Source organism: Amphiprion ocellaris, chromosome 19, assembly GCF_022539595.1.
Source record: "Amphiprion ocellaris isolate individual 3 ecotype Okinawa chromosome 19, ASM2253959v1, whole genome shotgun sequence".
In the NCBI taxonomy this organism is placed as follows: domain Eukaryota; kingdom Metazoa; phylum Chordata; class Actinopteri; family Pomacentridae; genus Amphiprion; species Amphiprion ocellaris.
The window spans coordinates 32,761,383-32,783,439 of record NC_072784.1 but is presented as its reverse complement, the minus strand read 5'-3'; the positions used below and the strand labels follow the sequence as shown (position 1 = coordinate 32,783,439).

The 22,057-nt window shown below is 45.5% G+C and overlaps 2 protein-coding genes across 5 annotated transcripts in view; one reads left to right on the top strand and one right to left on the bottom strand.

Moving 5' to 3' along the window:
• Window positions 1–22,057, top strand: part of LOC111586678 (mitochondrial import inner membrane translocase subunit TIM16-like) — a 118,114-nt gene that overhangs the window by 62,123 nt on the left and 33,934 nt on the right. The window lies entirely within an intron of this gene.
• Window positions 887–21,527, bottom strand: vasnb (vasorin b). Of its 3 annotated transcripts, none has more exons than XM_055005333.1 (3): window positions 21,375–21,527; window positions 15,078–15,164; window positions 887–4,476 (listed from the first exon to the last, which is right to left on the bottom strand). In XM_055005333.1, exon 3 carries the CDS (start codon window positions 4,467–4,469, stop codon window positions 2,388–2,390), a length of 2,082 nt encoding a protein of 693 aa, XP_054861308.1. In that variant the 5' UTR covers window positions 4,470–4,476; window positions 15,078–15,164; window positions 21,375–21,527; the 3' UTR covers window positions 887–2,387. The 3 variants fall into 3 exon arrangements, with proteins under 3 accessions (XP_054861308.1, XP_054861307.1, XP_023152222.2); XM_055005332.1 differs by having other exon boundaries at window positions 15,108–15,164; XM_023296454.3 differs by lacking the exons at window positions 15,078–15,164; window positions 21,375–21,527 and adding an exon at window positions 6,713–7,063.

The following is a 22,057-nucleotide window of genomic DNA, read 5'->3' as shown; positions in this document are numbered from 1 at the left end:
TTTACCCTTCCTAGCAGCGTTTCTGATGGTTTATCCTTCTGTTTAGCCTTCCTAGCAGCGTTTCTGATGGTTTATCCTTCTGTTTAGCCTTCCTAGCAGCGTTTCTGATGGTTTATCCTTCTGTTTAGCCTTCTTAGCAGCATTTCTCTGGTTTATCGTTCTGTTTAGCATTCCTAGCAGCGTTTCTGACGGTTTATCGTTCTGACATTCAACTGTTTTCCTACACGATGAACCCTGCTGACTGGGGATTTCTGCAACTTTTCCAAACGTTTTTGTTGTTAGCATGTTAGCATGTTGTATGGCGATACCACCTATAATCAATATCATGATTCATTCTCACTTTTACCGACATATCAATTAATTTATCACTTATTTCTGAGTAAACTTGTGAACACAATCTATCTTCTAAATCATTTTCACTGAAATGGAAAAATCCCGGAGTTGGTCGCTGTTTTTTAACAAGCAATATTACAAACACCTCTGTTGTTTTTAGATTCTTTTTACAGCAAAATCTGCACTTTAGTTCTGTGTGATCTAAAATGTGTGAGACTAATTACCTCCTAGAAAAAACATTCTTATGTCATGTTCACTTTTTTGCACTCCTGACATTCATTTACTGAAATGAAAAATAGAACTGCTGGACCAGATTAAATACTTCCAGCAGCGTGTGGAGGGCCGCTCTATCTCCAGGTTACAGTTTAAAGACGTTAAGCACCAGTAATATTCTGTGACGTGTTTAAATGAAACAAGCAGATCGTGTTCCTCTCAGAGCAGCACCTCTTTTCCTGGAGAGTTTGCAGATAGCTTCAGTTATTTATCCTGTTTTTACTGTTTCACTTCCTGTGATCTCTGCTGAGTGAAGCAAACCTAAAGACAACTGGAACCATTTTACTTTCGGATATTCATTTAATGATAATATCACTTTTTCCACTTGTACAAATAAGCTCACAGAATAAAAAAACAACAAATGACAACAAGCAGTTTCCCAAAATTAACAGGGAAAAATTAACAGTCACATCGAAAACACGTTTGGTTATCTTCAATGTATTTTACAGACAAATATTCCAGTTGCATTACTTGATGGTGGATTTTGAAGGCATTTTATCAGCGTGGGATGGAAATACTGCAGGTAACTTTACAGATGTTCACAGATGTGTCTTTGGTGGGTTTACCTCCAGGATCAGTTGTTGGGGCTTAAAGTACTCTGAGGCATGAGGGCTCATAGAAACAGATAACCTGATGTCTGCAGGTCTCTGCACAAGACAGGACATGTACCGGCATTATCACACAGACACACACACACACACACACACACACACAGACACACACACACACACACACACACTCTCAGAATGCTACTCTAGCTTCATGTTCTCAGATCTGCTGATAGTCCAGCAGAACTCGGCCCTCCTTGCCAGCAGAAATCGTGCATAGCGTTGCATCAAGCAGACTATTTTTACTCAAGGGAAACACAATACACACCCACTGTTTGCTTTCCTAGCTGTCAGCAGTCGTGTGCTGAATGTGACCGGTGGTTGGGAAAACACAGTTTCCATTACAGGGAATAAATAAATAAAGTCTCCTGTGCGCTGGTCTACTGGAGCTACGATAAGCTCTAAAATGGGTGAAACCCTGAAACAGAGGAGTTCAGTCAGTCTGTACCTTCCAGTAATCCTGATTATTCTCCCTCTTTCTGATGGCAGAGCGGTGAAGGTGGAGGATTTAGTCTCGACTGTGTCCAGACTCACAACTACTTAGTCTGTCTGACATTCTGGGGACAAAGCCCTTTGATTGACTTTACTGGTACCAAACGAGTTTTAATCTTCAAAGATTTTAATCTGCTGTTTTGTCTGTTAGTCACAGGAGGTGGAGGCAGCTGAGGCTGTTAACAGTCACTAAGTTCCACAATAAAAAATAACATCTAGAAACAGACATAAAAAAATACAAAGTTTTTGTGCCAAATAAAGCATCACAAGCATCATGTGTTTTCTCTGCACAACTTCATTTGGTGTCTGAAAGGTCATTCACAGCAAGCACTGATCCCTTTGGGGTCCTGGGAAGGCAGCATGTTCAGTCGGGCTGTTGGAAGGGCAGTGAAGGCATCACGTCTCTGAAACCCACAGCCAATCACAACACAGCATCAGTCCCAGCATCACAGCTGAATGTTCTGAAGCAGTACGCAGCATGTCCATGGAGCTGAAGCACTTTTAATGTTTAAGTCCAAACAAATGTTTCTGAACTTGTTTAATGTCTGCTTAGACAACCAAAGGACGCTCAGCTACATCCAGCTGGTCAGCTGATGATGTGTCCTCCACTTTCACAAACAGCAGTTTCTGCTCTTTTCACCTTAAATCTCCTCCTTTAGATCTGAGTAATCAAAGCTACTATCAGAAGTAGGAAGGCTTGTGCGAGGACGTGTTGTTATTTGATGTGCAGTGGTCTTGTAGGAGCAACACCTCATATTCCAGATTGCTGTTTTGAACAGCAGGTTCAGGGATCATGAGTTGGGGCTGTTTTTGAGGAAGTGCCCCGTTGTCCAGTCCAGCTTTAACCCCGTCCAGCTCTAGCTGGGAGGGCTCACACTCCAGGTCCAGGTGGCCCTTGGCCCTCTTTCTGCGGAGATAGCATACCACCCCCACCACTACTGCTATCAGGACCACAAGAAGCAAGATAGCGATTGCAGGCACCAGCATGGTGGTTAGCTTTGGGTCCTCAAACTGTGCGTCAGGGCCCCTGGTGGTCTCAGGGGCCGTATGGGCCTCAGTGCAGACACTGTCTACGCCGCTGGGAGCTCCTAACGGACTGGCACACACAGTGTAGGTGGAGTTGGGATTCAGGCCTCTGAGTCTGTACTCTGGGAAGGATGCAGGGAGGCTGAGCTGGATCGGCCTGCGGTCCGGTCCGGAGAGGTTGCGGTAGGTTAAACGGATTCCACGGATGTAAGGCCTCATTTCAATGTAGCGGTGGAGGTCCAGCAGGATGGAGGTTGCAGTTGCTTGATGTGAGCTGATGTCCAGTGCATCGTTAGTGACCGTTGCCATGGGGGGCTCAGTGTCAGGTGGTGAAGGCGGGGGGTGGTTCTGGACTTCACAATACATGCCAACGGTACCATGTGGGCAGGTACACTCCACCTGACCGTGCTGGTCCAATCGGCAGGTACCCCCATTCAGACAGGTGTGAGAGGGACAGAAGTGCTGCTCCTCACCTTGGTCCATGCTGCTGCTGCTAGGGGAGGCAGGGACGGGGGGTAGGGGCAGGTTTCCCTCCTGGTCGGTCGGGTTGTCGCTGGGCCTGGGGGCAGGATCAGCTCTGGTGGTAGTGGGGAAGGCGGTGACAGTAGCAGATGGGGTGGTGGTAGTTCTCACAGTGCTGGTGGTGACTGTCGTCGTGGTGGGACAACCAAAGTCCCTGTGCTCCAGTCTTTCTAACACCTTTCCAGAATTGATGGGTGGGAAATGGCAGCGGGTCTCCTCAGTTCTCTCCAAGGTGATGCTCTGAGCCCTGAGCCATCTCGGGAACCACGCTAAGTTGCAGAGGCAGTTGAAGGGGTTTTCTGCTGCTGTGAGCTTTCTGAGGTTGGGGAAGAGCTGGGACAACTCTTCAGGGAGGCCTTGCAGACTGAGGCTGCTAATGTCCAACTCATACAGCTCCCTGAGGTTCTGTAGGTCCTGAACCTTAAGAGGACCCATTGGGTTCCCAGCCAGGCTGAGGTGAAGCAGCCCTGGGGTCTCCTTTAGCACCGAGGGGAAGGACTCGAGTTGGTTTCCTGAAATATCCAGTTCATGGAGATTCTTCAGACTGCCTATGAGCTCCTTGTTTAGGCTGGTTAGCCCCACTCCACCCAGTTTGAGTGCCTCTAAGTTTGGCGTCTGGATGTCTGAAGGACCCAAGTTGGGTAAGACATTAAAGCGAAGGTCCAGCAGCAGCAGTCGGGGCATTGAGAGAGCCGGCAGGTATGTCAGCTGGTTACCCTGCAGTTTGAGCTCCAGCAGGTGCTCCAGGCCATTAAAGGCCGCTGGGTGGATGGTCTTGATGTGATTACTGTACAGGTAAAGGCGCTCGAGCAGCGTCATACCGTGGAAACATTCCTCTGAAATGTGGGTGATCTGGTTGGATGACAAGTCCAGGTTTCTCAAAGAAGTTAAAGGTTCAAATACCCTGTCAGGAAGGCGGGTCAGTTTGTTTTGACTGAGGTCCAGCATTTCCAAGTTCTCTAGACCATCAAAGTCCTCAGCTCTTAAGCCTTCAATCCCGTTGGCAAAGAGGTAGATGCTTTTGGTGGATGGGTCCACGCCTCTGGGAATGCTGGAGGATCGTCTCTGGAAACACAGGATGGATTCTGGAGTGGAACAGGAGCAATCTTTGGGGCAGCTGCTGGAGAAGATGCCATCAGGGAGGATGAGGAAGAGCAGGAAGGGCATCACCGGAGTGAGGAAGATCTTCATGGTGCTGACTCTTTCTCTCTCCATGCTCAGCCTAAAACAAGAGAACAGATAAAGTCTTAATCATCTGCATAATGAGCACAGAAACACACAGTAAATGAGAAACAGCAGTAGTATACGTTACATGACTGGCTCTAGGAGGCAACGAAGATCTCAGTTCAAAAGTTTAGAAGCGTAAAACTGATGCACCACCATATAAGAGTTTTGTTACATAACATGTAAAATAATCGTCACAGACTGACTCCTGGACCAGCTGAGGTCACTCATTCATTCACTGAGTGAGATTACTATCAGAGGTTTAACTGAGCAGAGCTGCTGATCAAAGCCACTCTTTAGTCACAAGTTCTGTCCAACCAGAGAGCTGTAGATTTCTGCCATACTGGGGGGAAGCTGACATAGTGCCGTCCTGCCACAGTTCTGTGACTAAATGAAGCTAAATTCTCCCTCCGATGATGTCTAAATACAGAGCTGTTTGGAAATGATTCCTTCTCCAATTAACCCACACTTAGTATTTATCTGCAGACTCTGAGGTGGTTTTCTGGTCATAGGTAACTGCTGACGTTGATCCACCACCTGGAAAACCCTCAGTCTGCATCAGGTCACCTGGAAGCTCAGATCGACTGTACATTCTCCTAACCAGTGTCCAGTTTCATTTAACTCCTCTCTGTACATCGTACTGCACATAACCCTGCATCTGTGGAGGATTTATCTGGTAACTTCTGGACCGAGAAGTTCTTCACTAATAGTCTGAACTGCTTCCCTCATGTACCATAGATGTAACATTAATAACACGCTTTATGTTGTTTTACTGACGGCCATCAATACGAGTCAAACAAGTGTCTCTAATACCATAAGAAGGATGAAATATACAGAGTGATGGTCCTTAAATAGGAATACTGGGTTTAAACAGACACCCTGTTGGAGACTGAAAGGACTGAAAGGAGGAAAGGAGTGATGGAAAGGAGAGGAGGTGGAATGAGGGCAGATAAAGAAGAAACTAGCAGCAGATGAAGAGTCTGTGTAGGAGTTTATCATCCTCCGCTATCTGGGAGCCGGCCTTCAGGCAACATTTCTATCTGTTGACCAGCTTTTGTCCTGTTTTTTTACTGTTCAGAAACGCAGAAAAACTCTTCTTTGTGCCTAATCTTTAACCAGAGGCTGATGTTCTCAAACAAGCTCAATCTTCCCCTGATGTCCCACATTACCTGAGTTTAATACGACGGTTTAGTTTAATGATTAGAGGCCAGGACAGCGTTCACAGCTCCAGACGGAACATTTCTGCCTCTCTGTTTTTAGGAAGCACATGAATGCTTGAGAGTTTTTAATGTCTGAACAGAAACCTGAAGAAGCTAAATATGTGACTTCAGTCTGTTCTGATCTAAGGTTGTGGATCATTTTACCAGAGACAGAAAAGAGAAGAAACTGCTTTGAGTGTTTAATTTTCTTGAGGACTTTTTCTGTCTTGTAACTTTTTTCTAAACTAACCTATATTCATATAAAAGGTAAATATGTTCTGTGTGATCTATGGACAGTTGGTGGGAGACGTGATCAAGGATCATACATGTTTGTTTTTTTAAATTCATTTTTGTGATTTATTTTAGAGGACAGTATTTCAGTGTTGGAAGGTGTGTGGAGCCCTGGGGCTAGATACTGACGGCTTCCTTTCTGTTTACAGCTGCTAAAGGAAACACTCATAAATCATAGTTGTTGTCTTTCATCGACTTATGAAGCTGAGTTTCGATGCCGCTTCTCAAACCAGATTTTTCTGTCCCTGTCGGTGAATAAATAAGAACTACAGACTGTGTCACAGTGGCATCGGAGCAGAATAAACTAAAATAACTACAGCAGCTTCTCTTTCTTTTTTAAAAAAATGTTTAATAAAACATTTCTGCTCCAGAAAGCCTCTAAAGGCAGAGCTTGGACCGGACATGAAGGCCGTATCATCTCATCACAGCTATGGCATTTATTTTCCTTCTCTTTCATCATACTTTTCTTTCCGCTCCTCCTTGAAATTTCAGCCTCCTTGGAAAGCGTCCCTGATCTCTTATTTTCCTTCTCCAGTGTATAAAGTAAGAGCAATCATGGCATTCGCTCCAACTCCTGCTGCCAGCTCCTTCAGAGAGGGCAGACCTGTTGTTCTGTCGCTGAAATGACCCGACTCACATCTCCAAGAAACAAAGCAGCTAACTAGCTGTCACCTGCCCAGCTCCACCAGCCAAGCAGAAAGGTCACATCCACTTAGTCCTGCAACTGTTTATGGAAAAGCTCACCCAGAACGTAATGATAACATCTGATGGCGTCGGTTTGCAGCTGAACGGGCAGCAGAGGTGAAGGGTTGCAGTTATCCCATCATTTACCAGCACAGCCTCAGGAAAGACTCTGGAGCAATTAGGAGGAGCAAAAGATTCAGGGTCACGTCTCCGAAGTAAGAAGGTTTTATTAACCACAGTTTGGAGTAAAAGTTTGCATTGTAGTTGTGAATAAAGCAGTCAAACGTACTCTGGATGAGTAGAAGCGCTTTAAACAGACGACAGAGAAATACCGAGGATGGAAGGAGGAGAGGAAAGTGAAGCTGCTGAGAACGTGTAGAAGATGGAAAAACAGAAGGATTAGTGAAGATAAACAGGAGATGAAGGAGATAGAAGGAATCAACAACAGCTGGAGCGTATGGACACCATCTCAGGGCTTTGTCCGGATGCTGGAAACGTGCACTTCATGCTGCTCTGGTGTGTTTGTTGAGGAGAAGAACTATGTTTGAAAAACAGAATCATTCCGTCTGCAGACAGAATCCTGGAGGTGAAGAGAAGCTTCGGGATATCAGGGTGCAGAACACAGAACTACATGGAGGCAGCCAGGAGAATGCCGTGCAGATAAAACTCAGAATGTTCTCCTTAGAAACCCGTGGAGGTGGTTCTGCTCCTCAGTAGAATATTTATCTGAGTCTGGTCCGAACTGGTGGAAACCTCCAGATAAAGGCAGCAGGTTGGATTCTTTCTGTTTGGATGCAGGTCAGTAGAACCCTGCTGAGGTGGAGGACAGGAGAAAGAGAGGAATGCCTCCTCCCTTCTAGAATTCTAATTTCCTTTCCTCTCCCCAGAGAACCCGAGACGTTCCTGAGATCAGCAGCAGCCGAATGGAAGATGTGAGATCGTCCTTCTCACTGATTTAGAGACTAACAGGAAGCTGAAGCTGTGTTCTGTTTCGAAACAGCCGAGGAACTGATGAACGTGTCCATAGAACCATAGAACCATCCTACAGCTGTTATAGAACCATAGAACCATCCTACAGCTGTTATAGAACCATCCTACAACTGTTATAGAACCATAGAACCATCCTACATCTGTTATAGAACCATAGAACCATCCTACATTTGTTATAGAACCATCCTACAGCTGTTATAGAACCATCCTACATCTGTTATAGAACCATAGAACCATCCTACATCTGTTATAGAACCATACTACAGCTGTTATAGAACCATAGAACCATTCTACATCAGTTATAGAACCATAGAACCATCCTACAGCTGTTATAGAACCATCCTACATCTGTTATAGAACCATAGAACCATCCTACATCTGTTATAGAACCATAGAACCATCCTACATCTGTTATAGAACCATCCTACAGCTGTTATAGAACCATCCTACATCTGTTATAGAACCATAGAACCATTCTACATCTGTTATTGAACCATCCTACACCTGTTATAAAACCATAGAACCATCCTACAGCTGTTATAGAACCATCCTACAGCTGTTATAGAACCATCGAACCATCCTACACCTGTTATAGAACATCGAACCATCCTACATCTGTTATAGAACATAGAACCATCCTACAGCTGTTATAGAACCATAAAACTATCCTACAGCTGTTATAGAACCATAGAACCATCCTACAGCTGTTATAGAACATAGAACCATCCTACAGCTGTTATAGAACCATAAAACTATCCTACAGCTGTTATAGAACCATAGAACCATCCTACAGCTGTTATAGAACATAGAACCATCCTACAGCTGTTATAGAACCATAAAACTATCCTACAGCTGTTATAGAACCATAGAACCATTCTACAGCTGTTACAGAACCATAGAACCATCTTGCATCTGTTATAGAACCATAGAACCATCCCATATCTGTTGTAGAACCATAGAACCATCCTACATCTGTTATAGAACCATAGAACCATCCTACAACTGTTATAGAACCATCCTACAGCTGTTACAGAACCATAGAACCATCCTGCATCTGTTGTAGAACCATAGAACCATCCTACATCTGTTGTAGAACCATCCTACACCTGTTATAGAACCATAGAACCATCCTACACCTGTTATAGAACCATACTACAGCTGTTATAGAACCATAGAACCAGCCTACAGCTCATCTACTGATCCATGTCAGAGTTTTAATCAACATCCCGCCGGCAGGTTCAGCTCTGCTTCATGGAGTTTCTGTTTTAGCTGTAAAGAGGCTGTTTTTGGTGAACAGAAGCTTTTTAACTCTTTAGATCCATAGTTTGGACCGGGAACAGTAAAATGGCACTACAGGAGGAATCAGACCAGCAGATTGTGTTTCTGATGAGCACAAAAAGAACCAAAACACAAAATAGAAAGACAGAGGAGCAGTCAGGTCAGACAGCATCAGAGCCTCCCGGAGGTCAGAGGTCAGGCCAGGATTATCTTCTGCTCAGTGTTCTGGTCCAGACAACACGCCAGTCCACACCCAGCTCCACTTACACCCAGGAACACCTGAACAGGTGCTTTCTCTGCTGCTCCAGGGCAACATGAAACCCGAAACCTCTGGAGCGTGTCTGAGGAAACCAGACCTCCTTCAGACGGCTGCAGGAGGCCAGACAGGAACAGACGGAGGAACCAGACTAGAACCAGGTCTCTGCAGTCTGGTTCTGTCTCCTCTGAGCCCTGGAGCTCAATGAGGTCCAGAAGGAAATGGTCTACATGTCCTTCTGTTTCACTGCTGGAGGATGTGATGGAGCTTCTCAGTCAGACACAGCAGCAAATCCGTTATAGAACCACACCGTTATAGAACCACACCGTTATAGAACCACACCATTATAGAATCTCTCTGTTATAGAACCACTCTGTTATAGAACCACAGCATTATAGAACCACTCCGTTACAGAACCCCTCCGTTATAGAACCACACCGTTATAGAAACACAGCTTTATAGAACCACACCGTTATAGAACCACAGCATTATAGAACCACACCATTATAGAACCACAGCTTTATAGAACCACACCTTTATAGAACCACACCGTTATAGAACCACACCGTTATAGAACCACAGCGTTATAGAACCACTCTGTTATAGAACCACTCTGTTATAGAACCACACCTTTATAGAACCATTCCGTTATAGAACCACACTGTTATAGAGCCACACCGTTATAGAACCACAGCATTATAGAACCACAGCTTTATAGAACTACACCTTTATAGAACCACTCTATTATAGAACCACTCTGTTATAGAACCACAGCTTTATAGAACCACTCCGTTATAGAACCACACCATTATAGAACCACAGCGTGATAGAGCCACAGCTTTATAGAACCACACCTTTATAGAACCACTCCGTTATAGAACCACAGCGTCATAGAACCACACCCATTATAGAACCACTCCGTTATAGAACCACAGCGTTATTGAACCACTCCGTTATAGAACCACAGCTTTATAGAAGTGTCAGTCTGTTGCGTCCAGAGGTTCTACATCACCAGGAACCTGTAAAGACGACCTCCTGCAGAGCTGGGTTCTGTCCAGGTCTGGTTCCGTCACATCCTGTCCATGGTGGTCCACCTCCCGCTCGAATCAGAACCTGATTCTGGACCTGGACCCAGAGTGGTCCACAGATCTGGTCTCAGACGGCTGGAGGGAACTCTCTGCCTCGTGGTGAGGATCTGGCCTCGGGGAACAGGACGGTGTTTGTTCTGTGTGTTTGTGGTTCTAAGTGTCTGGATGGACCAGTTTAGTGAGTCAGCCTGCAGTTCTGAGCACGCTCCAACAATGCTGGTCTGTCATCAGGCAGCACGATCTTTATCTGCCTGATAGCAAACACACAACGCCTCAATGTTCCTGATCTCAGTGGAAACCTTTCATTTCTAGCTTTCATCAACACAAGAACCCATCAGACTGATGACAATGATCCAGTCAGCAGCAATATGACGATTTAACACCTGAAAACATCTCCAGTCTCCAGGACCACATGTCATAACACCGAAGATGGATAGACTCACAAGGTGAAAATTATACCAGCTCCACTGTCAAAACCAGTAATGACCCAATAGGATAGTTTAAGGAGCACAGGTGTCAAAATCTGATCCCAATACTACAAAAGGCAACACAAGTGTGAAAAAAAAAAACAATTAAATCACACACAGTTGTTTCCAGATATACCAAGTATTTGTTTGAGCTGTTAACTAAATGAATCTATTGCAGGAATGATGGTATGCCAAAAGAAACAGAAGCTTTTTACTAAAGGTGTTACATGTGCATTTTTTTACACTAAGAATTATTACCACTCTACTTATGGACCCTTCTCTGGCATGTTTTTACCTCCATCCTGCTGCACCAGCAGAGTTCAGACTGAATGTGTTTGAATCAGGAGATGGACCCCAGGACCGTCCTGCTGGACAGATAACGTCTCACTGAGTCTCACTGTTTCTACACATCAGCTGATAGCATAAATGCTGGAGCGTAACTCTGACAGATGTCTGTAAAACCCTTCATCCTTTCATTCTGCCTCCCCCTGCTCCTCGCCTCAACTCTGTTTGTGCTCTCAGGTTTGTTTTTGTAGCTGACAGGAGAATGACTGGAATCTGATGGAGGCGTGTCCTCCACCTGCCGCTACGTCCATTAGCTTCACGTTAGCTCCAGGCTAAACAGAAACTGAAGGCAGAGCTGCAGGTAAACAGCAGCTAGTTTACTGGAGAGCTGTTAGTCTGTAGTTCACTGGAATATGAACCCTCAGTCATGTGAATAAAACCAGAAGAACTCAGACTGGTCTCCTCTGTGGGGTCTGTAGGTGGATGAAGGAAACTAGAAGAAACCTGGACATGCTGATACAGGAAACAGCTGATTTCCTTATAGACTGATGTACATATCTGATTTATTGCTGCTGTTTACTCAGAACAGTTGGCTGTTGATCTGTAGGTGGTGTTGAGTGAATGACAGATTGAATCCTGTCCAGCTCTTCGTCACATTCAGTAAATAAGTTCATCTCTTCCTGTTCTTCCAGCGTCCAGCCTCCTCCTTCCTCTCAGTTACCGTTTGTGATTTTTCTCGTTATTCTGCCCTGCAGTGTTTTTCCTTTAAGAAACATCCAGACGTGTGCCACACACCAGATAAACACTGATCAGAGCGCTGATTAAAGTGTCACTAAGGAATTTATTGTGAAACTGCTGCCTGTGCTGGTTCTATGCCAGCGCTGGAGGAGGACGTACGACTGTTAACCCCCCAGCACTGGAGGAGGACTGTTACCCCCCAGCACTGGAGGAGGGCGTAGGACTGTTACCCCCCAGCACTGGAGGAGGACATAGGACTGTTACCCCCCAGCACTGGAGGAGGATGTACGGCTGTTACCCCCCAGCACTGGAGGAGGACTTTTACCCCTAGCACTGGAGGAGGGCGTAGGACTGTTACCCCCCCAGCACTGGAGGAGGACATAGGACTGTTACCCCCCAGCACTGGAGGAGGGCTTAGGACTGTTACCCCCCAGCACTGGAGGAGGATGTACCGCTGTTACCCCCCAGCACTGGAGGAGGACTTTTACCCCTAGCACTGGAGGAGGACGTAGGACTGTTACCCCCCAGCACTGGAGGAGGATGTAGGGCTGTCCCCCCCAGCACTAGAGGAGGATGTAGGGCTGTCCCCCCCAGCCCTAGAGGAGGACGTAGGGCTGTCCCCCCAGCACTAGAGGAGGACTGTTCCCCCCCAGCACTAGAGGAGGACGTAGGGCTGTCCCCCCCAGCACTAGAGGAGGACGTAGGGCTGTCCCCCCAGCACTAGAGGAGGACTGTTCCCCCCCAGCACTAAAGGAGGACGTAGGGCTGTCCCCCCCAGCACTAGAGGAGGATGTAGGACTGTTACCCCCCAGCACTAGAGGAGGACGTAGGACTGTTAACCCCCCTAGCACTGGAGGAGGGCATAGGGCTGTTACCCTCCCAGCACTAGAGGAGGACGTAGGGCTGTCCCCAGCACTAGAGGAGGACTGTTCCCCCCCAGCACTAGAGGAGGACGTAGGGCTGTCCCCCCCAGCACTAGAAGAGGACGTAGGGCTGTCCCCCCAGCGCTGACCAGCCTCTCCTCCAGTAACCAGGACTGAAGCCTGTTCATTATTCAGACCAACAACACATCCTGACAGATAAACAGATCATTTCATAAACAGGTTTAATGAACCAGACGGAGTATTTGGTTCTACTGACTAACCCTGACCCTGACGGGATGCTGAGCCAACATCAGTCCTGGACCTTCATCACATTCTTCTACCTGAGCCAACATCTGATTAAACAGGTAAGCTCCGTCATCTCTGGCTGCAGAGGCCTCCGTCAGCAGCTCTCTATTAAGACTTCAGGGTAACTTCATAATTAACCTGCAGCAGGTGTGCCTCACCTGGAGCCACGTCAAACACAGCAGGTGACGGATCAGAGGAGTAAACAACCTTCAGGATCATCCTCTGACTGTTCAATCATCCAGCAGAATAATCTGATCATAATCTGATTCATCCTGTATGGAACCAAAGGCCTGAAGCTGCAGTCAGCTTTATAAAACACAGAACTGCTGCTTGGACTCTAAATAAACCAGATTCTGTTGGTTTATCATCCAGTCTGATCCTTCACAGGACAGGATGTTTGAGCTACTGTCAGATTCAGACGTTCTGATTGACCTGCAGCTCTGTTCTCGTAGCGCTGATCTAAATGTTCTACATCCGTCTATCTGTTCTCGTAGCGCTGATCTAAATGTTCTACGTCAGTCTGTCTGTCCTCATCAACACATCAGTCTTTAGTGGAGCAGATTCCTGAGCTGACAGGAGAACAAAGCTTCACCTGTGTGGTTCCTCTCAGCACATTAAACACCACAGAGCAGCCTGGGTTCCTCTCAGGTTGTTTTCAGCAGAAACATGAACGTTATGAACCCACTATAGTGGAATACACCTCCAGTCACTGGTTTTATTTATTTATCCATTACGGATGAATAATGAAGACATCAGAACTATAAAAGAACACATCTGGAACTATGCTGTGAACTAAAAAGTGTTAATATTCAGAATTAATCTATAATGTAGAAATAATAGAAATAAGTCAAAGCAGTGAATGAGTCCAGACCTCAGACTGGTGGTTCATCTGCTGACCTGGTCGGTAAGAAAGGCAGGAAGGTTGTGTTAATGTTGTGTTTCAGCCCGATGCAGTAACGACAAACACAGACATCTCAGACATTTGGTTTGGATTGTGGGCTGCTCGTGTGCACGTGCACTTTCCTTCATACATGTATGAGCACACGTATGAACTGGAGGAGCAGAAACAGGAAGTCAGAGTTCTGTGAAGCCGGAGGAGTCGTGTCTGTTGACATTAAAGCGTCATCTCATAGCAAATAATTTGCAGCAGTTCAGCGCACGCACCGTGCACACGCCGTGCACACATTCCTCAACCCCAGGAATATGTGCACGGCTGAAACCAACAGCAGAAGAGCTGCACACCGCTGCTCTGTTCCCCTGAGGAGGAGCTGGGAGCTGATCAGAGAGCAGCCATGTGGTCCAGACCTGGTCCTGGTTCAGGTCTTTAAACCCAGCAGCTCAGAGCAGCCATGTGGTCCAGACCTGATCCTGGTCCTCTAACCCATCACTGCATCAGAAAGCTCTGAGACCTGGTGAATGTGAGAAATGTTCTTCTGACTGCCAGATTTATCTGCAGACAGAATGAAGGATCTGATCTGGTTTCACATCTACCACCGATCAGACATGAATCGTAGCTACTCTGGGCTCTGCAGGGTTAAAGGACAAACACAATATTAATATATATTAAATATTATATATTCGTGAATGTAGCTGAACCTGCTAGCAGCTTTAACATGTCTGGGTTCGTTTGGAGCTTTTAAACATTCGACCTGCAGACGTTCCTCCAGCCTGCAGTAGAACCAGGAGGGTGTCTGTAGTATTTATGGAACATGTGGCCTCCTCCACTATGGTTTGAATGAACTCTATGAAGCTTCAGGTGGAATAAAAGTAGAACACCAGCTGACCTTTAACATTTGAATGAAGAACTAAGAACCAAACCAGAACCTGCCCAGCTCTGCTCCATCTCCATAACCCCAGACCTCCACCTTAAACTGAACTTCTCCTGATAAACTGAACTTCTCCTGATAAACTGAACTTCTCCTGCCTGTCTGGAGCCTCCACAGCTCCACTGTTCAACACCGTGAGCTCAGAGCTGCTCCTGTTCTGCTGCTGGTCTTCTCTAGAGGTTCAGACTGAAAGTGTTTCTGATGACGGCCAGCAGAAGGGTTTGTGGATACAGATGTTCAGATGATAATGCAGCCTGACAGAATAAACATCTGTCTGGTCTGTTTTCCTGCTCTAAAGGGTGAACAGGCTGTTTGAGTTGGAGCTGACCTCAGTTCAGTCCTTTAAAGCTTCTCTCACCTGAAGATGCTTCCTCCTCTTTTCCAGCTCCACTTAGCTCCTTCAGCTTTTCTTCTCCTGTTGGAAAAAACACAACAACCTGTTAGACAAACATTCATCCACCTATCAGGAGCCAGCATCAGCAGACAGGAAGAGTTTCTGCCGTTAATGGCGACTTCCAGCTGAGAGACAGGAGGATGCAGACCGACTGCTCTGAGATCAGTCAGAACAGCAGCATTTAGAGCCATTCAATCAGTTTCACCCCCAGGAACGAGGCATCCAAGGTGCCAGATGGATTATTATTATCATTATTATTATTATTGTTATTATTTATCATTATTATTATTATTATTATTATTAGCGGAACACATTTCCTACTGAACCTAAACTGAGCTCAGTTTAATTCAGAGCAGCTTTAAGGTATCCCCCAATAGAACATCTGTTTTTATCGAGTATTTTTCAGTTCATTAAATCTTTAACGCTGATTGTCACGCTTCAATATCATGGGATGTATCATAGCTTCATGTCAGAAGCAGACAGAACTGTCCCAAAGACATAAGACAATCAAAACGTCACAACAAAAACGAGACATAAAATGACTAAAAACAAAAAAAACACTAAAGAAGACACAAAACCCCTAAATCCAGACTCAAAGCAAATAAAAGGAGAGCCGTGTTCACACAGAACAGAAACAACACAAATGAAGCTTTCATTCAGACGGCAGCCGGTTTGTTCAGAATTAATACATACCCAGGAACCTTTACAGCTCTGGTTTCTGGTAGGACCAGACAGAGTGGGACCGGCATTATTATATATCTGTTATTATTATTATTTTATCTATTCTATGTGCTACAGATAAATGAACAATCTCCATTTAGTTTTGCTTCAGCTGGAAAGCAAAAACGCTCATAATAAATTTTTTTTTATCTAATTCTAAATAAATTCAGGCGTGGAGGTTAAAGCTTTATGTTTCTCTCTGTGTCTCTAATGATTGGTTTTATGATCCATGTGTTCTGTAAATCCAGCTTTAATAAGATCATGTGTGATTTCTGCGTGTGGTTCCGGGTTTTAGGAGAACCCAAACAGAACGCTCCAGAGATGCTTCATTACTGGGATGTTTTTCTGAAAATAGCTCCTGCATTTCTTCAGCCTTTTTCATTCTTGTCTAATGGGTTTAGTGTGTGGTCATAAAATTGTTCCAGATCATCAGATGAGACACAGTCATAGAGATCTGTTCATGCTGAACCCTGAGCGGGGCTGAAATACTTCATATTCCTGAGCTCTGAGTCACACCATCGATGAAACCAGAACCTGTACCTGGTGATGTCACACCTGAAGCCTCCACTGAGCGGCTCTAAGGGTTCAGAGTGTCTGAAATAACTCCGTTTGGCAGCTCAGGCCTTTTCTCTTTCTGTTTATTTGCCTGTCAGTTTTTTTTTTGTGTGTGTTTTTCTGTTTGATCCAGCCTGTACAGGTGGATCCAGATGTTAGCAACCATCATGAGTGGATCTTCTGTTCTCTGGTGTCCACCCTGGTTCTCCTTCTCCGCTCTCTAAATATTTAGCTTCCTAAGTGGATCAACACTCAGAATAGATGCAGGTCAGCTAAAAGACAGGCTGTCTGAGATGTTGGTCTTTAATCAGCTCTAGCAGACTTCAGTATCTTCTGACCTCCTGGAACCTCTAATGTTCCCTGTCCGCTGTTATTGCTTTACTTTGATATTTATTCTGTCTCTGGATCAGCTGTTTCTTCCTTCCCTCATTTCCTTTTTTCAGAGCTCTAATATGTTTTAGTCGTTCTGTCCACTATAGTTTTCTGTCTTCCTCTGTGTTCAACATGATGAACCTCCTTCTTCTCCTCCCTCATGTGGTTTCATCGTCCTCTGGCATTAATGTTAGAATAATGTGGAAACGCTCCTTAGTCCGACATACAGTCAAATTCACACTACCGTTTCAAATCACTTAGAAATGTCCTTATTGTTGAAAGAAAAGCAGTTTTTCAATGAAGATAACATTAAATGAATGATAAATCCAGTGTAGACATTGTCAATGTGGTAAATGACTATTGTAGCTGGAAACAGCTGATTTTTAATGGAATATCTCCATAGAGGTACAGAGGAACATTTCCAGCAACCATCACTCCTGTGTTCTAATGCTACATTGTGTTAGCTAATAGTGTTGAAAGGCTCATTGATGATTAGAAAACCCTTGTGCAGTTATGTTAGCACATGGAGAAAAGTGGGAGTTTTTGTCTGGGTGACCCCAAACTTCAGAACGGTAGTGTAGATGTGTAGACTGTAGATTCTTGGTAAAGTTCATTGTACAGTCTACTATCCTGAACTTTACCAAGAATCTAGAGTCTACTATCCTGAACTTTACCAAGAATCTAGAGTCTACTATCCTGAACTTTACCAAGAATCTACAGTTTACTATCCTGAACTTTACCAAGAATCCAGAGTCTACTATCCTGAACTTTACCAAGAATCTAGAGTCTACTATCCTGAACTTTACCAAGAATCTAGAGTCTACTATCCTGAACTTTACCAAGAATCTAGAGTCTACTATCCTGAACTTTACTAAGAATCTAGAGTCTACTATCCTGAACTTTACCAAGAATCTACAGTCTACTATCCTGAACTTTACCATGAATCTAGAGTCTACTATCCTGAACTTTACCAAGAATCTACAGTTTACTATCCTGAACTTTACCGAGAATCTAGAGTCTACTATCCTGAACTTTACCAAGAATCTACAGTCTACTATCCTGAACTTTACCGAGAATCTACAGTCTACTATCCTGAACTTTACTAAGAATCTAGAGTCTACTATCCTGAACTTTACCAAGAATCTAGAGTCTACTATCCTGAACTTTACCAAGAATCTAGAGTCTACTATCCTGAACTTTACCAAGAATCCAGAGTCTACTATCCTGAACTTTACCAAGAATCTAGAGTCTACTCTCCTGAACTTTACCAAGAATCTACAGTCTACTATCCTGAACTTTACCAAGAATCTACAGTCTACTGTGCTGAACTTTACCAAGAATCTACAGTCTTCAAGTGTTTCCTAATCAAACTCATCTTGAAAGGCACAAGGAAAACTTCCAAAGGTTCTGGAGGTGTTTCAGTTGAAGCCAAACTGTCCTATAAACATGTAGGAGGTCACCAGAATCAGCAGGATTCATCTCTAAGTAGCATTCAGTGATAATTCATCCTGTTGTTGAGATATTTTCACCAAACCTGGGGCTGACCAGTTCATGTAAAACCTGAAACTGTCTGAGACCCCAGACTTTAGAACAGTAGTGTTCTGAGTCCTGTCAGCAGCTGGAAACCATCCAAGCTAAACCTGCTGAAGATGCTCTTGGTTTTCTGTCGGGTTTGGTTTTAGTGACGAGCTGTGATCTGTTGTTGAGTGGCTGAGGTTCAGGCTGACATGTTGTTTCCTTCACATGTTCATATGTAAGCTTTAGTGCACATACGTGAACAGATTTGTGTCTGTGTGTTGCTCTAACAGCAGCAGGTAAGCCTGCTATCAGCTGGGACGGATATAGAAAAAGCTGCTCGCTACGTGGCTGGATGAAGGTGTGTTAGCGTCACTGCTTTCTATGAAGAAGGTCTCAGATGTTCAGGGATGGTGTCTGTCGTGTTCTTCGGTTATTAATGACCAACTCGGTGTTTCCCTCCTGGTTTGTGTCTCTGCTGCCGTTGTGTTTGTGTCTGCTGTCCTCTCTGCTCCGGTTCAAGCCTCATTTCCTAATTACAGTGTTGGCCAGCAGTAATTACAGCCTCACATTAAGAGCCGTTTCTCTTTTTCTGCAGCTCCACTGAAATGCAGCAATTTGTGGTTTCTTTCTGGGATGAGCATCCTCCTCCTCCTCATCTCCTTCTCCACTTCGCTGCCGTCGCTTCAGGAATTTGTGGGATTTTTGGCTCTTTGCACATTTTCCATCCGAAGTGAGAGGATTAAAGAAGGGTTTAATGTGTGGAGTGGAGCTCCAGGCTGACCTGAGATCAGACTGAGAGTCTCTGGACGGACGGGGAGGACAGCAGTTATTTGGGGGTTGACTCAGCGGAGCCTCGCAGGGCTTCATGTGTGTATATTTATGCAGGGTTTGAAGTGGTTCTTCTGAACACATCATTTGGCTGCAGTGGCAAGCTCTTCTTCAATTTAGCTTGGCAGGCGTACGGTCTTGGCGCTGAGGTCTGAGGCCTCTGAAGCCCAGGGTTTATTTCAGACTCTCCTAGCTGTCAGCCGGAGAACCCCCCACTGAAGAACACCTGAGGAACCTCCAGGATCAGAGGGTTTCTGGTCCTCCTCCTTGCTAATTGTGATGAAACCTCTACTTCACATGAACACACTCCTTCCAGCTTTCTGCCCTGTCGACTCCCTCTTCCTGCCCGCTGTGTGAGCTGCTGCTCCCTCTGACCTCCTCCTCCTGGACCTCCTCCCTCCGCTGGCCTCCTCACCACCTGACTTTTAACCCTCTAATCCTTGGATGGAGCTGCGACGCTCTGACAGCATCTCTGAGGGTCTGAATGAGTCAAACTACAGCTGGTTAGACGTCCATCAGGTCTTCTAGTCGTGTCTCCAAACTGCAGATTTGGACATCAGTGCTCTTTCCCTCTCCAGCTCTTTGGCACAGATAATGAAACGCCAGCCTTGGTTTTGTAAAATAATAACAGAAGTGAGACTGAGCCAACGTTGCTAACCCAACCAAAAGTTTCAACATTCAGTGACTGCAGCTCTGAATATTTCGACTGAACATCTAACCTCACAGGGAGGTGAAGAGATGCAGTAAAACTTCTAATCCTTCATCTCCTCAGACCTCCTTCAACCTTCAGCAGTGACTTCACTGAGCTGCAGACTTCAGGTTTTTCTTAGTGTTCCTGTTCTGCTCATCCTGATAATCGTCCTACCAACACATCACCTTCATCACCTGCTGTCCATCCAGCAGCTCCTCTATTAGACGAAGACCCTCTGAAGAACCAGCAGCACCATGAGGGCTGGTTGTTGGAGCCGTTTGTGGTTCTGGTTTGGCTCCAGAGAAGATCAGTTTGTTGTGTCTGTTAGTAAAAGATGCTGATCTGGAGGGAAGACGACGGCAGTTCATGAGATTTATCAGCTGATTGTGTCCATAAAACCCTCAGATCTGACTCAGATTCCTCTGTAAGGCTGTGATCAGCTGGTGGTGGTGTTGGAGTGGTGATCAGCTCAGATGTTATCAGCTCCTATATCTACTCTGGTCTGAACAAGTTGAGTCGACTCACTTCACTGGAGTTCAGTCAGAGATTTTAATCTGTCAGGAATTTGACCTCATGGTTGTTCTGCTGCACAAAGCTGAAGGAACCTGGAGGAACCTGAAGGAACCTGGAGGAACCCGAAGTCTGATTCCGTCTCTGCAGTAAAATAACTTCAAACTGTTCAATGTTTAAATCAAAGTAAAATCGGGCAGTAAAGACGTTAACCTTCAGCTGCAGCTTTGATAATAAATTCTGAGTTTAGAACTGAGCCGAGGTTTGGTTCTGAGTTCTTCAGGTTTGGGTTCATAGTTTATTTTCTATCTTTATGCTGAAAGCCAGTGAACGGTTTGGACTCATTCTGCCTGTTAATAACCACCAGCAGCAGCAGATATCCAGCATTTAAAGAGAATTTAGACCTGGTGACACTGTTCTTTTCTCTCTGGAGAACTGTGGGTTCTGGTCCTCCCTGCTGTGGTTCCACTAACAGCTGTCCTCTGCGGTCCAGACGCCCGGCTCTGCTCTGCGCTGCGCGGCGTCCTGCGGTCCGAAGCAGCCGCCTCATCCCCGCCTCACCCCGGCTCCTCCACCGCCCCTCCACCGCCTCACCCCGGCTCCTCCACCGCCTCACCCCGGCTCCTCCACCGCCTCACCCCAACCCCTCCACCTTCCCTCCACCGCCTCACCCCGGCTCCTCCACCGCCCCGTCGGCTCCTGCCGCTCCGCGCACACGCTGCCGTTTAACGCGTGATCGTTTCGAGTTTTAGTGGAGGCTTTAGGGAACCGGGAAGAACGGAGCATCCCGGAGGAAACTCTCCGGTTTAACGACTTTTAGTTGTTGTTGTGGAACATTAAAGGAACATTAAAACAACACACCGGACTCACAAACACACCCCTGGCTGCTGAACATTCAGGTTCTGCTGGTGTTCTAGTAGAACCCTGATGTTCCACCGGAGCTGCTGCGTCTTTACGCGTCTCTCGGTCCTCCAGTCGGACCTCAGAATCTGTAAATCCTGACTTCTCCTGTTTTATGAATCGAAGTAGAAACTCACCCTGAACTCCGGAGGACTGCAGCTGCTCCGAGTCTTTATCCAGAACACAAGTTTAACTCCAGACTGTGAAAAAAGAACTGGTTCCGACCGACGTTCCTCTACTCCGTGGAGGTGCAGCAGCTCCACGTCAGGCAGAGTCCCGGACAAAAAGCTCTTTATGGGGAGAGGAGAGGAGCTGAGGAGGGAGGAGCGAGGAGAGGCGGGGAGGTGACCGCAGAGAGCTGCTCTCCTCAGGACGCATTCCAGCTGCATCCATCCTACCTGCAGGACCTGTTCTCCCCCAGCATTTACCTGTTCTCACCTGGCCTCATTTAGTCAACACTCACCTGGAAACTCTCGGCTAGATCAGTTTATATTGAACAGGAAGTTCAGCAGAAACACTGAACTTCAGAGTTTAGGCAAGAAATGGTTGAATTATTCTCAGAGTGATGATCCAGGATGGAGACCTGAAGCCTGACTGGACCCGAGATATTAACCCCGACCCTAGCTCACTGGAAGACACTCAGTTTAATTTATTTAGTTGAATTTATTCAGTTTACTTTAATTTATTCACTGTTAAATTTACAGAATCTTTAAATGTCTGCATTTTCTATTATTTACTGAAATGTTCATCTGCAGCTTCTAAGTAATTTTTTAAAAACTCTTTAGCTTTTCTTTTATGTTCACCATCAGTTTTTATAGTT

What these genes read in the sequence shown, in the direction of transcription:
- vasnb (XM_023296454.3), bottom strand. Translation starts at nt 6,732, where the DNA reads ATGTTATCATTACGTTCTGG. An exon ending in ATGTTATCATTACGTTCTGG is followed by an intron (nt 4,477 to 6,712) that starts GTGAGCTTTTCC and finishes CTCTTGTTTTAG; the next exon opens with GCTGAGCATGGAGAGAGAAA.